Here is a 15,969-nt window from a genome sequence, read left to right on the forward strand (position 1 = left end):
AAACTCTACCCATTTAGAGGATCTATTGGTTCTATACGTCAACATATTTATAATAAAAATTAAATGGGCATTAACTAATTATTTCTGGTGGGGAAAATGCATAAGTAAAGTATCATAGAAGGTGCAGTCAACTAAAGTGAATTATTTTCAAAAGATGTACCAAAATGATACATTACAAAACAATATCTATACATATTTGAAAGTATTAAGGGAGGATAGTTCATGACCAACCACTTATATATACTTTCTGTTTCACAAACAGCTAGTTACAAACTTAAAAACTGTCCAACCCAATTCTGCAAATGCTACAAATGGACTTAAATGAATGGTGTTGTTTTGTTTTGTTTTGTTTTGTTTTGTTTTGTTTTGTTGATATTTATCACTGAGGATTTGCACTACATTGCACGGTGTCAGGGTGATATCCACTTAAGTGTTTCCACCTATGAAAACAATCTTTCTCATTGTGTCTGATAGAGACAGAGACATAGACACAGAGAAAATGAGAATGAAAACCTCAGTATCCCCTTCACATACTGATGGTCTATGGTCTACAGATGACTCAGAGTGAAGGCTTGAAGTATGTCACAACATATAGTTTTCCAAGCCTGTCCCATTGTTTTTGACTGGTTCTCACAAGAAGAAAACTAACTCTTTTGTGAAGTTTGTACTAAAAGCAATGAACTGTTGCATGTGAAGCAACACTGGGTGATTTTGGTAGTAGGCTGTGCCTTTAGGGTCTTGTAATATAAACTGTGAGTGAAGATTTTCTGAAGTTCAGAAAAAAGAAGTTTGAGTTGTGTAAATAATGACAAAGTCTAGTTCTAGTAGAAATGAAATTTCACAAATAAATGCAGTTTCTTACACACAAGGAGTACACTCATCACGGCACAACAATTTTGGAGGTGTGGGCGTCACACTCTAAGAAGGAAGAACACTGACAGATAAAGATGCTAAATAAAACCAAGCATATGTGGGAGCTGAAAAGGAGGACTGCACACACACACACACACACACACACACACACACACACAAGGAATGAAAAGGAAAAAAAACATAATGGGGGAGGAAAGGAAGAATAAGTGAACCACATAAAAGAAAGCTAAAATTTTAGAAAATTATGAAACTTTGGCCAGGGGAGCCCTCACTTATATTTCTCTTCAGCACACATTCCCATTTATTGTAGAAATAAGAATATACCAAGTCTTCAAATGCAATGTTAAAATGCCTCTCCTAGATCCATGTCGATCACAGTTTGCAACTTTATTTGTATCAATTTAGAATTTTTTTGTTTCTTTTGGAACAGTAATTCTCAAGGTAGAAAACTGCCTAATTTGGGGCGCCTGGGTGGCTCTTTGGGTTAAGCGACTGACTTTGGCTTAGGTCATGATCTCACAGTTTGTGGGTTCGAGCTCTGCGTCAGGGTCTGTGTTGACAGCTCGGAACCTGGAGCCTACTTGGGATTCTGTGTTTCCCTCTCTCTCTTCCCAACCTATGTGCACTCTCTCTCTCTCTCTCTCTAAAATAAATAAACATTAAAAGAATTTAAAAAAAAAAGAAAATTGCCTAACCATATTTTATTTAGGGAAATTTATATAATAAAAACCAAAGCAACTACCTCTCCCAGGACTTTTGTAACGATTGAGTTTGTTGTTATTGTTACTGTCAACTACACATCCTAAATTTCCAGAATTTTGCAGGTCCGAATCACATTTTTTCAGTACATAAAAACATTCTGGGAAAGCAACACTGAGAACTAGATAATGTTTCCAGATGCCTAAAGTACCAATGTTTCTAACCAGCCAAGAGGTGATAATGACAATAAGTGGTGCAATTCCAAGTTCTAGTTATAATTGTAAAGTACTTTCACGGGCATTATCTCATTTGTTTCCTTCAGCAACCCTCTGATGAAAGTAGCGCAGTTAGCATTGCCAACTGAAGGCAGATATTCATTATATTAACACAATTATTATAGCCACTTAAAAGCAAGAAAATATAATGTTTCCTATAATAAAAATAATAAGGTAGGGGCACCTGGGTAGCTCAGTCGGTTGAGCATCCAACTCTTGGTTTTGGCTCAGGTCATGAACTCAGGGTCTTGGGATCAAGCCTTGCATCGGGCTCAGAGCTGGCATGGAGCCTGCTTGAGATTTTCTCTCTCCCTCTACCCCTGGTCACACTCTATGCATATGCTCTCTCTCTCCATTATTATTATTATTATTATTATTATTAAGAATAAAAAGGTAGATGCTCAGCTTCATGCAGATAAATTCTTATTTAAAACTTAAAAATCCCTCATAAATCCTGAGTTTGGAAATTCTACCATTGAGGTAACATGCTAGAGTTCTTGGAAGACTGGAGGGAACAGAGAAGGTGTTGAAAGGAATCAGTCATATTTTTGTCACCATTGGCCTCTAACACGAACTGTGTGTGAGTGGGGGCGGAGGAAGGTGGTAGAACAGAAGATCCAAAATTAAGAGGCCCCCATCTTGAGCCTATTATAAGAAATAAGGACTCCCTCTGCAATGCCTACTCTACACACTTAGAAAAGGACGTTGGTCTCCATGAGGCTGACACACTGTTAAAGACCCAGTTATAACTCTGAATTTTGAAAAATTATTCATAGATCAACCCAATTCACTTCTCACTTTGCCTACAGCAGTGGGGGAGAATTATTGTCTACAACCCCTAATCCATAGACAATGCCAACATATTTCCCTTGAGAAATGTGAAATGTTGGAGTCATTTAAAAGATTAATGTGAATGTAAAGTTTTCATTATACGTGTATCTTAGTTTTGTATCCTGGATCTCATAATACCTAGTTTTCTGACCTAGGACAAAGTTTTCACTTCCAAATCACAGAAAAAAAACCTGAAAGTACTGATCTCAAAGATTAAATAATGATAGAGGTACCCACATGGGGAGAAGAAGTTTGGAGAAGACAGGATGGTGAGACAAATAAGGAGGTCAAGGCAGAGTTTGAGTAGGATACAAAGAAAAGAGAATGTTAAAACCAGACCAAAAAGGCAAATGAAACCTAGTCCAATTTCAGGGTAGTGTTAGTTAGCAAAGGCTACAAAATGTCAATCAGTGGTTTGACTGTCACACACAGTTAAAATAAATAATCACCTTTTATGTGTCATGCCCATTAAGAAACAGACAGGCACAGGTAATTAAACTAAGGACTCTTCATTCACATACTATTATAGAAGACAGGAGGTAAATAAACAATAGTGATAATGAGGTAATAAGAACTAACAGAAGTGAGCTAGTGCCAATAGGGTAGCCTAAGCCAAATCCTGACAAAGGTGTTCAGAGAAGGCGTGGAGTCTTAGAAGGTGAACAAAAATTCACTGGGTAGATAAGACAAGGAATGGCATTTCAGGCAGAAGAAACCACATATGAAAAAGTACAGTAGTATTAAAATTACAGTACTGAAAGAACCAAAAGCAGTTTGATAAGATAGCACAAGAACTTGTACCTCAGAAAATAGTGAAAAGTAAGGTTAAGGGAAAAAAGGGGTTGAGTCAGATTATATATGGTTCAATGCCAAGTGCTTTGGTGGAGGACAGTAATTTTGTTCCAATTCTAGTTTCTCTGTGTAATAAGAACATAAGCAAGTTACTAAGCCTCTGTTTTTCATTTCTAAGATACAAAATAATGTTAACCTGAGAGTTTTTGAGGATTAAATGAGATAGCTCACATAATATCTGGCAGAAGAATCAGATCTTTGTTAAGGTGTTTCATCTCCCAACCCCAATACACCAATGGCCCCATTGAGTTGAGGAGGTATAAACATCCTTTCAAAAAATATTTTGAATATTTACTACATGCACTACCCTCACATTTAAGGAGTTTAACATAGGGGAAGAAACTGACAAATATATGGACAATTATATTACAGTGGAGTTAGGGTAACAGTGGAGGCAAATAATAGTACTTTAAAAAGATGACAAAGTTAGGGGCGCCTGCGTGGCTGTCAGTTGAGTGTCTGACTTCAGCTTGGGTCATGATCTCCTTGTTCTTGGGACTGAGCCCCACATCGGGCTCACTGCTATCAGCAAGGAGCCACGATGGATCCTCTGGCCCCCTCTTTCTGCTCCTCCCCCACTTGTGCTCTTGTCTCTCTCAAAAATAAATAAACACTAAAAGAAATGATGACAAAGTTAAAGCAGTGAGTACAAATAACTCATTCTAGCAACTGAACTTGGAGAGATGAGGAGGAACACACAGAGGTGATGGGAATGAAGAAAAGGTAAGTTTTGCTTCTTGCGTTTCTAGAAGGAAGAGATGCAAATTTGCCTACAAGCTGAAATGGCCGTGGCAAAGAGATGTTTAACATAGCATTGATGTTAATATAGAAAAATGAAAAGAAGCAGCCTGCCATAATCTTTGTATGTAAAAGAATTCTATTTCAAGTATGGTATTTAAAGTTCTCCTCAAGGTAAAAGTTATTCTCATCTGCACTGTTAACGACCCAAAGTTTGAATGAAAATCAGCTTGAGAACTTGAGAGCTCAGGACATTTGGGGAAACCTATACTATCTTGGCTTTATTAGGTAAATTAAGATATCTGGTTGCCTTAGATTCAATCAAATTTAATAAACAGTGAAATACTCTTCAATACAATGGTAGTGACATTATTTCTAAAAGACCAAGAAAAAGAGAATACAGAATGTCAGAATGTATGTTGTAACCGAACAAGACAGGAACCTGAACCTGTAAAATGTGGACTAGATTCTCATTTGGCTTTAACACTGACTGGCTGTGTGATCTCAGGCATATCTCTGCCTCAGTCAGTCTCTGTCTCTCTGTCTCTGTCTCTATCTCTCACAAATGAGGATAGAGTCCTAAAATGTGTCTACATTTTATTCAAATTCTGAATTTCTATTATTCCACAACTATTTTGCTCCCAGACATAATGAACACTAAAACAAATTTTTATTAAGATACTCTCCAAGGCATTTTTGCTTTAGTACTTTAAACTCAAAACAGTTTAAACTGAGCTGATTTTCAATTAAAACTTTCTGGAGATTTGATCACCATTGAGGCATTAGAAACTTACTTTAGCAGAAAATTATTAAGTAATACTTTATTATCTAATATTTCAAAGGAATTTAGGCACACACGGGCTAAAGAGTAACATTAAACTATTACTGGCAAAATTCCTAATCAGACGAAACACCGTAACTAGTGGTTAACAGCATGGATTATAGTTTAGGTTGACTTCAGTTTGAATAATGCCCCTGACACTTAGTCACACAGTGACATATTTAGTCATGTTTTCTCATCTGAAAATGGAGATAATATGAATATTTACTTCATAAGAGTGGCACTTCCTGAAATTGGGACAACTATACATAGCAGCCTTGGTTATAAGGTTTATATATAAAACCTTATAACCATATAACCATATAGAAAAAAAAACATATAAAGATCAAATGAAGGGTTTCATACAAATTCTGAAACACTACAGTTAACACATTATATGGACTTAACACATGTTACATTTTCTCCCACCAATACATCATTATTTAATCAGTTTTGATGCAGATATTATGTCCCATATTATAATATTCAACCTCATTCATTGTTACACTTAGCCTCTAATACTTAAAGATTGATAGGGCTTAGTGACTACCAAGTATAATGCAACTATATTACATAGGCCAGATGTTTTGAGCTGTGAATTTTCTATGAAGTTTGGTACTCCATGTCAGTTAAGAGACACTGGACAAGGAAGTCTCTCATGCCAGAGTTTTGTGAATAATGACAGGCAAAAATTCTGATGGGAGGAAAAAGATACAAACAAAAATACATTAATACATTTTCCCCTGTTTATAACTTTTAAAATATCTTAATTGGTTGAAAAACTAACGTAGCTGGAATAAAAGAGCCATTTTTCCTTCAACTCATAAGCAAATCTAATTTTCTTTCTAACCATGTCACCTCAGTGGCCTCCTTTTGTATGACACACCATTCTCTTCTAACTTCTGAATTTTTGTTAGTTTGCTGTTGGCAGGGATAAGGTCGGAAATAATAAAGACTTTCTACTGAAATCTGCTTTCCCCCCTCAATGAGAGGAAGCAAAGGCATGAATATGGCACCCTCATAATGATTTAGCTGGGGCTTAATGAAATTTTCATCACAACCTGCTGTTCATTTTAATGGCCTTTGAAAAACAATGGAAAAAATAGCTTGGGGGAAGAAAGGATTTTTCCGTGGCATATATTTGTGAGCTTAACATTTAGTTCCATTCACCCTATCTCCGGTCCCCTCACCCCCATATTGCTGCTCTCATCACAAAGCTATTACAATGTTTTGTAGTTTTTGAGTATAAGTTTTGCAGTTCTTTTGTCACATTTATTCCCATTTTATTCTTTTGATGCTATGGCACATCACAGAACTATGATCATTTGTACTATACACACACACACACACACACACACAGTGTCTTCCTAATGCTTAGATAATATCACGTCTTCGTATCCACTCTTGTGTCCAACCATAACTTATGATTAATAGAGTATTTAAAGCCAATGGAACTTTCTATTTACTGTTGGGACTTTTACACATCTCCTTGGATATATTTCCCCATTTTTTTCTCTTTTCAGTTAAATAAACATTTGTTGACATTCTATTCCTTTCCTATGATATGATTTCCTGCCTTTCTATATTTTTCTAGGTGATTAAGAACATCACTCTATTGAATACATAAATTGCTGCTTGACATATCTCTCAATCGCTGCAGTTATTAAACAAACATTCCTGTCAGGGCAAATTTCCTTATCAATAAAAGTGAGGGCATTTACATTTCTGTGTACCGGAAACGCGAACTAGGAATCTTCTATATGTAAACAGAAATGCATCGTAGTGGTCTTGTTCATACGTAAAGTATCTTTCTTGAATTCAGGCTTTTACATGTTTGCCATGGTCAATTTATATTACTGCTTCCATAAAGACAATCTCTGCATTTCTCAATGCCTTCATAGTATTATCTTGAGCTGAGCTTTTAATATATCTGTATGAGGAAAACTGCAAAACAATTGTGGAAAATACAATAATGAAAACAGTATAATGTCCACATGTAATAGTGATGTTTCTTCACGTCAGCTCCTGCTGCTGTGGATGCTCTATCTCTGCTCTTTTGCTTGTGTAGCTGTTACTAGATAATATACTTTTCTCTTAAGTCCCAATACCTCAAAATGTTACCTGCTAAGCAAATTGGGAGGCACTGTCTAGGGTCTTCTTTCCTTTGGGGAATTATTCACTTGGATCTGGCCTGTCATTTACCTCCAAAATAAGGGTCTATGCAACTACTTAGAAGCCAACATGATACCCTGGAGAAATACCAAGGTCATATACCAAATTTCCAGGGAGAACAGAATCTAAGTACACTCTCCTCCCACAAAAATACTTTGTAATCCAATATATAGCACTGCCCTGGTAGTTCTTCCTAGACCTTACACCTGGGCCACAAAAGTATCTTAAAGAAAAATTAAAAATTGACATGGGAGGGAAACACTTCCCAACTCATTCTATGAATCCAACATTATCTTGCTAGAAAAATCAGACAAAAACATTACATTAAAAAGAAAAAAACAGTAACAGCAACTCTAGACCAATATGACTCATGAACATAGATGAAAAAATCCTCAATGAAGTATCAACAAATTGAATCCATTAATATAGATATTGTAAACCACAACTAAGTGGAATTTACTCCAAGTTTGCAAGGTTGGTTCAACATTCAAAAATCACATCACATGAACATGCTAAAGAAGCTAGAGTGTATTATGCTGAGCAAAATAAGTCCATCAGAGAGAGACAAATGCCATATGATCTCATTCATATGTGGAATTTAAGAAACAAAACAAATGAGTAAAGGGGAAAAAAGAGAGAAAAGCAAACCAAGAAACAGACTCTTAACTATAGAGAACAAACTGATGGTTACCAGAGGGGAGACCAGTGTGGGGGTGGGTGGGTGAAATAGGTGATGGGGATTAAGGAGTACACTTGTGATAAGGGATACAGGGGTGGCTCAGTGGATTAAGCAACAGACTTTGGTTCAGGTCATGATCTCACAGGCTCGTGAGTTCCTGCCTGGTGTCAGGCTCTGGGCTGACAGCTCAGAGCCTGGAGCCTGCTTCATATCCTGTGTCTCTCTCTCTCCCTGCCCCTCCCCCAATCTCTCTCTCTCAAAAATTAATAAACATAAAAAAAGGAGCACACTTGTGATATGCACCCAATGCTGTATAGAAGTGTTGAATCACTATATTGTAAAACTGAAAGTAATATTACACTGTATGTCAACTAACTGGAATTTTTTTTTCAATTAACTGGAACTTAAATAAAACCTTAAAAAATAAATAATCTAAATAGATGAAAAAAAATTGACAAGTTTTAATAACCATTCATGGTAACAACTCTCAGCAAACTAGAAGAAGAAGGGAATTCCCTCAACTTGATAAAGAATATCTACATAAAACCACAGCTAATATATTTAATGATACCTACAAGCCTTCTCCTTACAACCAAGAACAAGGCAAGGATGTCCCATTTTACCACTCTTATTCAACACTGTACTGGAAGCCAGCTAATGCAGTAAGACAAGAAAATGATATAGAAAGTATAGATGCTGGGAAGGAAGAAATACAACTGTCTTCATTCACAGATAACATTATTGTCTATATGGAAACTTTAAAGAATAAACAAAACTCCTGGAGATAATAACTAAGTAAAGCAAGGTCACAGGATACAAGGTTAATATTCAAGATCCAATTGCTTCCCTTTATACCAGCAATGAACAGTTAGAATTTGAAATTAAACATACAATATAGAGGCACCTGGATGGCTCAACTCGTCAAGCATCCAACTTCAACTCAGGCCATGATCTCACTATTTGTGAGTTTGAGCCCCATGTCTGGCTCTGTGCTGACAGCTCAGAGCCTGGAGCCTGCTTCAGATTCCATGTCTCCCTCTCTCTTTGCCCCTCCCCTGTTCACACTCTGTCTCTGTCTCTGTCTCTCTCTCCCTTAAAAATAAATGTTAAACAAATAAATAAAAATACATCATGAAAGTACTGTGTATAAGTGTAACAAAATATGTAAAAGATCTATATGCAGAAAACTATGAAACTGAAAATAAATCAAAGAAAATCTTGATCAATAGAGAAATATTTTTGTATTCATGGATAGAAAGATTGAACACTGTTAAAATACCAATTCTTCCAACTTCCCAGGAAGTAATTCTGTAGATGGCAAGACCAATTCTAAAGTCTACAGGGAAAGGCAAAAGACCCAGAATAACTAACACAGTACTGAAGTAAAAGAACAAAGTTGGAGGACTGACACTTCTCAACTTTGAAGTCATAGTTATTAAGAAAGCAAGGTATTGGCAAAAGAATAGACAAATTGATCAATGGAACAGACTATAGAGGGCAGAAGTAAACCCACACAAATACATTCAACTTAACTTTGGTGACGGAACTAAGGAAATTCTGTGGAGATATGATATTCTCTTCAACAAATGGAGCTAGAACAATTGGACATCTACATGCAAAAACACAAACTAGACAGAGAACTTAAACCTTTTACAAAAAGTAACTCAAAGCAGATCATGGAACTAAATTGTAAAATGCAAAACTACATAACTTGTAGAAAATAACAGAGGAGAAAATTTAAATGACATTAGGTTAGGCAACATACATTTAGCTATAGCATCAAAAGTATGATCCTTGCAAGACAAGAGGTAAGTTCAACTTGATGAAAATTAAAAAAATTTGCTCTACAAAAGAAAATGTTAAAAGAAAAAAAAAAGAAGCTAGCTACAACCGGGAATCAAATATTTGCAAAACAGATACCTGATATAGGACTTGTATCCAAAATACACAAATAATTCTTTAAACTGAACAATTAAAAAAAACCACCTCAATTAATAAACTAGCAAAAGATGTAAACATACACAAAGAAGACATACAGATGCCAAATACACATATGAAAAGATGCTCCACATCATATGTCATCATGAAACTACAAATGAAAATGATGAGATGCCACCACAAACCAATCTGAATGGATAAAACCCAAAGAACTGACAATATCAAATGCTGGTGGGGTATGGAGCAACAAGAACTTACATCCGTTGCTGCTGGGAATGCAGAGTCTCACAACCACTTTGAAAGATGGTTTGGCAGTTTCTTATAAAAGCTAAGCATGATCTTACCATACATTTCAACAATCACATTCCTAGGTGTTTACCCAGTTGAGCTGAAAACTTATATCCACACAAAAACCTTCACATAAATACTTATAGAAGCTTTACTCTTAACAACCAAAAACTGGAAACTAAGATGTCTATTGATAGGTGAATAGATAAACAAACTGTGGTACATTCATACAATGGAATTTTTTTCAGGGCTAAAAAGAAATGAGCCATGAACAGATATGATGGAACCTTAAATGCACATTGATATGTGAAGGAAGCCAGTTTGAAAGATACATACTGTATGATTCCAATTGTACGGCAGTCTAGAAAAGGCAAAACTACAGAGATAGTAGAAAGATCAGAGATTGCCTAGAATTCTGGGGAGAGAGGGAGGAAGGAATAAATAAAGCACAGGGGATTTTTAAGGTTATCAAACTGTTCTGAATGATACTATAATGGTGGACAAGTGACAAAATACATTTGTCAAAACATGTCAGAAATGTACAATACAAAGATTGAACCTTGATGGAAGAAGATTCTACAAGGTAATTTAAAAATTTGAGAGATAGCAGGAAAAACCACAGAAAGAATTTAATGTATTAAAAATGCTTGGAAAAACCTCACTGAATGAGGTAGAGGAAAGATTACCTAAGTGATTTTTGAAATGAATGGAATCTGTAAAACTAAAGGCAAAGAATTGCACATAAGTACTATACTCTATTTATAAGGATGTTTCCCATGGCAGTATCAGTTAAAAATTCTGATACTGTTATACATATACACGGGAGTTGAACAATAAGCAAATTGATGGTGGATGGCAGGTTCTGGGTTACTCACAGTTGGGAGGGGAATGGAAGCATCAACAAGGAATAAGGCTGGAATGATCCATGTGGAAATGGATTACAGTTGCACACATTAGTAAGAACTCATGTTTAGCTTAATATATAGACAGTTAGACATAGAAATATTTATAGATATGTATGTATAAAGGTTAGCACGCACACATATATTTCTTTGTTCTGTCAGATAAAAGGCCCTAAAGGCAAGGACACCTTGGTAGCAAGGAACACACTTTGTGTCCAGATCTGGCTTTCTAATACCATTCTCCAATAAAAGAAACCAGGGCTTCTTTGAGAAATGGCTGATTCCAGAACCAGGGCATGTAATACCCAAATGAGTCTGCAGCACCTTACAGTTCCAGAAAGTCAAGACGTGCTCAAGAAAACAAAAACAAAAACAAAACAAAAACAAACAAAAAAACTACCCACAATCACCGTGATATGTCAACGTGACACAGCGGTCAATAGAAAGAGTTTCCAATGGCCAAAGCTGAAACAAGTTGAGCAACAAAATAAAGTAGAATTGGATTATAAGTCCAAGTATAAAATATCCATGCTGTCCATACTTAGATAAATAAATGATTGAATTAATAAATGATGGAGAAAAGATAAATCTCTCATGCAGAAGAATTCCAAATTAATTATGTAGATACTGTACTCTAAAGAGGGGGAACACAACTTCCTACTCTTTAAATGTGGGTTGCACACAGCATCTCCCTTCCAAAGTCTAGGGTATGGAAAGGGGGCAGGAAGGGTAGCTTTATAGTGGAAACACCCGACAAACACTGTTTATCAGCCAGGTGATCAAGGTCAACATCAAATTCATAAATCAAATAGACAGTAAGTACCTTTGATATTATGTGACAAAAATGGTACTTTACCTTATGATCTTCCTCCCCAAACATATAACCCTAGTTCAATCAAGAGAAAACCACCAGACACTTTGAATAGAGGGATATTCTACATTATACCTGCACAGTATTCCTCAAAACTTTCAAGGTTATCAAAAACAAATACAGCCTGAGAAACTGTCACTGCCAAAGGGAACCCAGGGAGACATGACAACTGAATGTAACATGTTATCCTTGATGACATCCTAGAACAGATAAAGCATACTGGTGAAAACTAATAAAATATGAATAAACTGTGGACTCTAGTTAACGATAATGTATCACAACCTAAAAGATACAAAATAATTTTAAAAGCATAAAATTGATCGTGCAAAACGAACAGAATATGTGAAACTAAAGATTAAAGAGAAATGCATCATAAGGATAAGAGTTGTTATATCAGAAAGCTACTAATGTAACCAATTTTATTTTTCTTTTAATTTTTATGTGTTTTTAAACACTTCTTAAATAAGAAGATAGTATTTTTAATATCAAGAAAAATTCCATCACATTAAAAAATTGTCTAGGTCCTCCTCAAAACCCCATTTTTATCTCCACATGGATGAAAGCCAAAGTCTTTGGCTGACTAGATTATCTCTAAAACTCTTTCCAACTGTAAGATCATGTGAATTACATAAATTATAACTAAAATCCATGTCCCAGCTATGCATCTGGTAGGAACCCAGAAATATTTAATTACCATATGACTCCCAAATATACTGGTTAACATACATTTTGTGCCATATATACTCATAATTTGCCAGTGTCCTAACAACAGACTAGAAATGAGCCCAACTCAGTGTTACAGAGTATAAATGCAGTATATTTTTGGTGTAAAATATGTCTTTTTATGTCACTATTTTTTGTTTGTTTTAAATTTCCATCTGACTCTTAAGTAGAAGGCATGCTCTTGTGTGCAATGTGGCATCCGTGCTTAGGAAGAATACAGGTTGAAATAGGAGTTAGTGAACGTCTAGAACATAAAGGGTGACTATCAGTTATACATAAACTGTGTAATTGGCATCGGTTGTTTTATTTGTTTGTTTGCTTGAATTTTACTTCATGTGCATATCATCCATTGGCTACTACCAGTAACTATTAAAGAGATTTAGAAGATGAAATCTTAAAAGAAAGGCATCATGGAAGCTGAACAAAATGAGAACTTCAGCATAGCTAACAGAGAATAATCAATGATTTTAAAATATACAATAGGCCTAAACCATATTAATTTTGGAACAGACTGAACTAAGGTACTATAAGATGCATTCATGAATAAAGATTATAAAATTTAATAAAGTTGTGAAATGGCCTTGGGGACAAAAACTGGAGATGAACAAACCAGCCTGCAGATATTTGGGGTTGTAGGCGGTGCCTATTCCGGGCTCCGCTCTCACATTCTATTCTTGAATCTTTAAGTTTTACTAAACCACAATTTACCCATGTGTGAAAGTAAGGAAGACATCATAACAGAAATTAATGATTTAAAACACTGGGACAAACTGAAATATTTCTGGAAAAAATATCTATCCATCTTCATAGCATTAGGTTTCCATTTCGTACAATTTAACTTTGAGTATAAGTTAAAAAAAAAAAAACAGAACTAGAAGTTAAAACCCAACTCTTAAAATCAGGAGATGGCAGCAACTTTGCTTTCTCTGCTAACCTTTACCTTCTGGCTCATTTTTGATGAGCTCTTCCATTTTCCTCTGCTTCAAGGTGTCAACAACGTCAGCTAAGCTGCCTTTGCGCCGTTCGGGAGTTCCCAGGGCCGTGCTCGACAAGGACTCACCACTCTGCCTCCCACCTTCTTCTGCTTTCTGAGGTGAGGTAGATGAGTTGTGTGGGGCAAATGAAGACATAACTTTATTGCCATCAACTTCCTGAAAGAGAAAGCAAAGGAAAAAAATTTAATTCTGGAAGCTTTATTTTTTTTAATTGGTTAGGTGGCTTATTTAGCTAACGCATGAAGAAGCAAAACTTCATTCTGCAAGACTAAAAGAAAGAAAGAAATTAAAAAAAAAAGAATGCATTAACTTTACAGGCTCATACAGTGTGAGTCAAAGATCAATTCACAGAAGAAATAAAAATATGGAGATTCTCTGCCTTAAGACTGAAAACAAATGGGAAAAAAAGCCTTACACAAAGCCTGTATTGATTACATGTATTTTCCTGCTTTGAAAGTCTTAGATTTTCCTATGAACATCAAATGCACAAGTCATCTGTCCTAAACATCCTCATGATATTGCAATATTTAAATAAGTAACATCATGCACTTCAAATTTCATTTTAAATATCTGCCTCTTCTTGATGGTGCTCCTAATTAAAGTAGGGTCCTTTTTTAGTTCTCCACCTCCCTCTCATGCTTTTAAGAAAGCATCAGCCACACAGGTTATTTTGACATCAGATAGGAATACTGAAAGTTTATTTCTGCCTATGCCAAAGATGTTTCCAATTCTATTTGTTACTGCAAGCATTGTTTCTGTCAATATTCTTCTCTATTTTGCACTGTAAGCCTCACATGTCAAGAAAAGAAAGGTTCTTGCAATCTTTCCCTGTTCATATTTGTGTATGTGTATGAAAAGAATTTATTCTATAATTCTAAAATTTGAAAACATATTTGATGTTCTTTTTATCCTTATTTTCACCATAATTTCTTATCCAACTGTAGCCATCTACCTAATATTTGTGGTATCTTTTGTATAAAGGTACTAAATTGATTTTTCATACATGTGCAAGAGGAGTGTTATTGAAATGATAAAGAAAAATTAATTTTCATACTTAAAGGTTTCCCTTTTATAATCTCTTACTTCCATAATCTTTAACTTCCCGCAAAGCAGATTTCTTAAAAAACTTGTATCCCAAGATCTTTGAGGAAGTTAGTCTCTAAGTACAGTTCTTAATGCTACAGTATTAAAAGTTTCCATTAAAACATATTTGAAAGGCATCTGGGTGGCTCAGTCAGTTAAGTGTCCAGACTCTTGACTGCAGCTCAGGTCATGATCTCTGGGTCATGGGATTGAGCCCCACATTGGAATCTGTGCTGAGCACTGAGCCTGCTTGAGATTCTCCCTTTCTCTCTCTCTCTCTCTCTCTCTCTCTCTGCCTCCTCCCCGCTCTCTCTTTCTCTTTCTTAAATAAAAATTAAAAAAAATAGAAATATATTTGAATGTACACACATAAAATATTCAGAATAATAGATTATATTCTTGTTTATACATTTCTTCTGTAAGACATGTTAATAGGATCCCTTGATCCCAGAACAGTGACAAATCACACTGATTTGATATCTAATGTTTTTAAGGTTAATTCTAACATATTTGACTAGTTAAAAAATATACTAAAATATTTGTCATTTTAACTTCTAAAAGCAGATTAAAATAGAGATGTCAATACAAATATAATCATAATATGTTCATATGACTTTTTGTTAAAGGATAATAATACAAGGCATTAGCTACGGTGTAAGCATCAGTGTGTTGAGGGAGACTAGGCAATGTGCAGAAAGTAAAAGTAAGAAATGTGTGCAAATAGAATCTTCAAAATTATAATTCTACACCCAAAATGGTTTCTATTTCTTATAAACATTACAGAATATGCAGAAAACATTACTATATCTTAAATGAATATTCCATAGATAATACTTTCATATATGAATCTTAGCTTATAATGTACTTGGATTTAGAAATCAATATGCACAATGTAATAATTACAAGCCCCTTCGGGCTAAGTGAAGGTACACTTCTAGAATTATTTATTTAAAACCCACACATAAATACAAGCAAATCCATAAACACACACACACACACACACGCACGCACACACACACACACACACACACACACACACACACACCTGACAAAAGCAATCACAAATCCATTCCGTAAAAAAAAAAAAAAAAAATTAAAAAAAAAAAAAGGGGGCGCCTGGGTGGCGCAGTCGGTTAAGCGTCCGACTTCAGCCAGGTCACGATCTCGCGGTCCGTGCGTTCGAGCCCCGCGTCGGGCTCTGGGCTGATGGCTCAGAGCCTGGAGCCTGTT

The 15,969-nt window shown here is 35.5% G+C and overlaps 1 protein-coding gene across 9 annotated transcripts in view; it reads right to left on the reverse strand.

Moving 5' to 3' along the window:
- SOX5 (SRY-box transcription factor 5) overlaps positions 1 to 15,969 on the reverse strand; it is a 1,014,136-nt gene that overhangs the window by 297,421 nt on the left and 700,746 nt on the right. For 6 of the 9 annotated variants that reach the window (XM_047867514.1, XM_047867512.1, XM_047867515.1 and 3 more), the window contains one exon: positions 13,596 to 13,812. In XM_047867514.1, coding sequence (XP_047723470.1) covers positions 13,596 to 13,812 — 217 coding nt within the window. The remainder of the gene's footprint in view (positions 1 to 13,595; positions 13,813 to 15,969) is intronic. The other 3 variants (XM_047867517.1, XM_047867511.1, XM_047867510.1) reach the window with 1 other exon arrangement.

Source organism: Prionailurus viverrinus, chromosome B4 (assembly GCF_022837055.1).
Source record: "Prionailurus viverrinus isolate Anna chromosome B4, UM_Priviv_1.0, whole genome shotgun sequence".
NCBI lineage: Eukaryota > Metazoa > Chordata > Mammalia > Carnivora > Felidae > Prionailurus > Prionailurus viverrinus.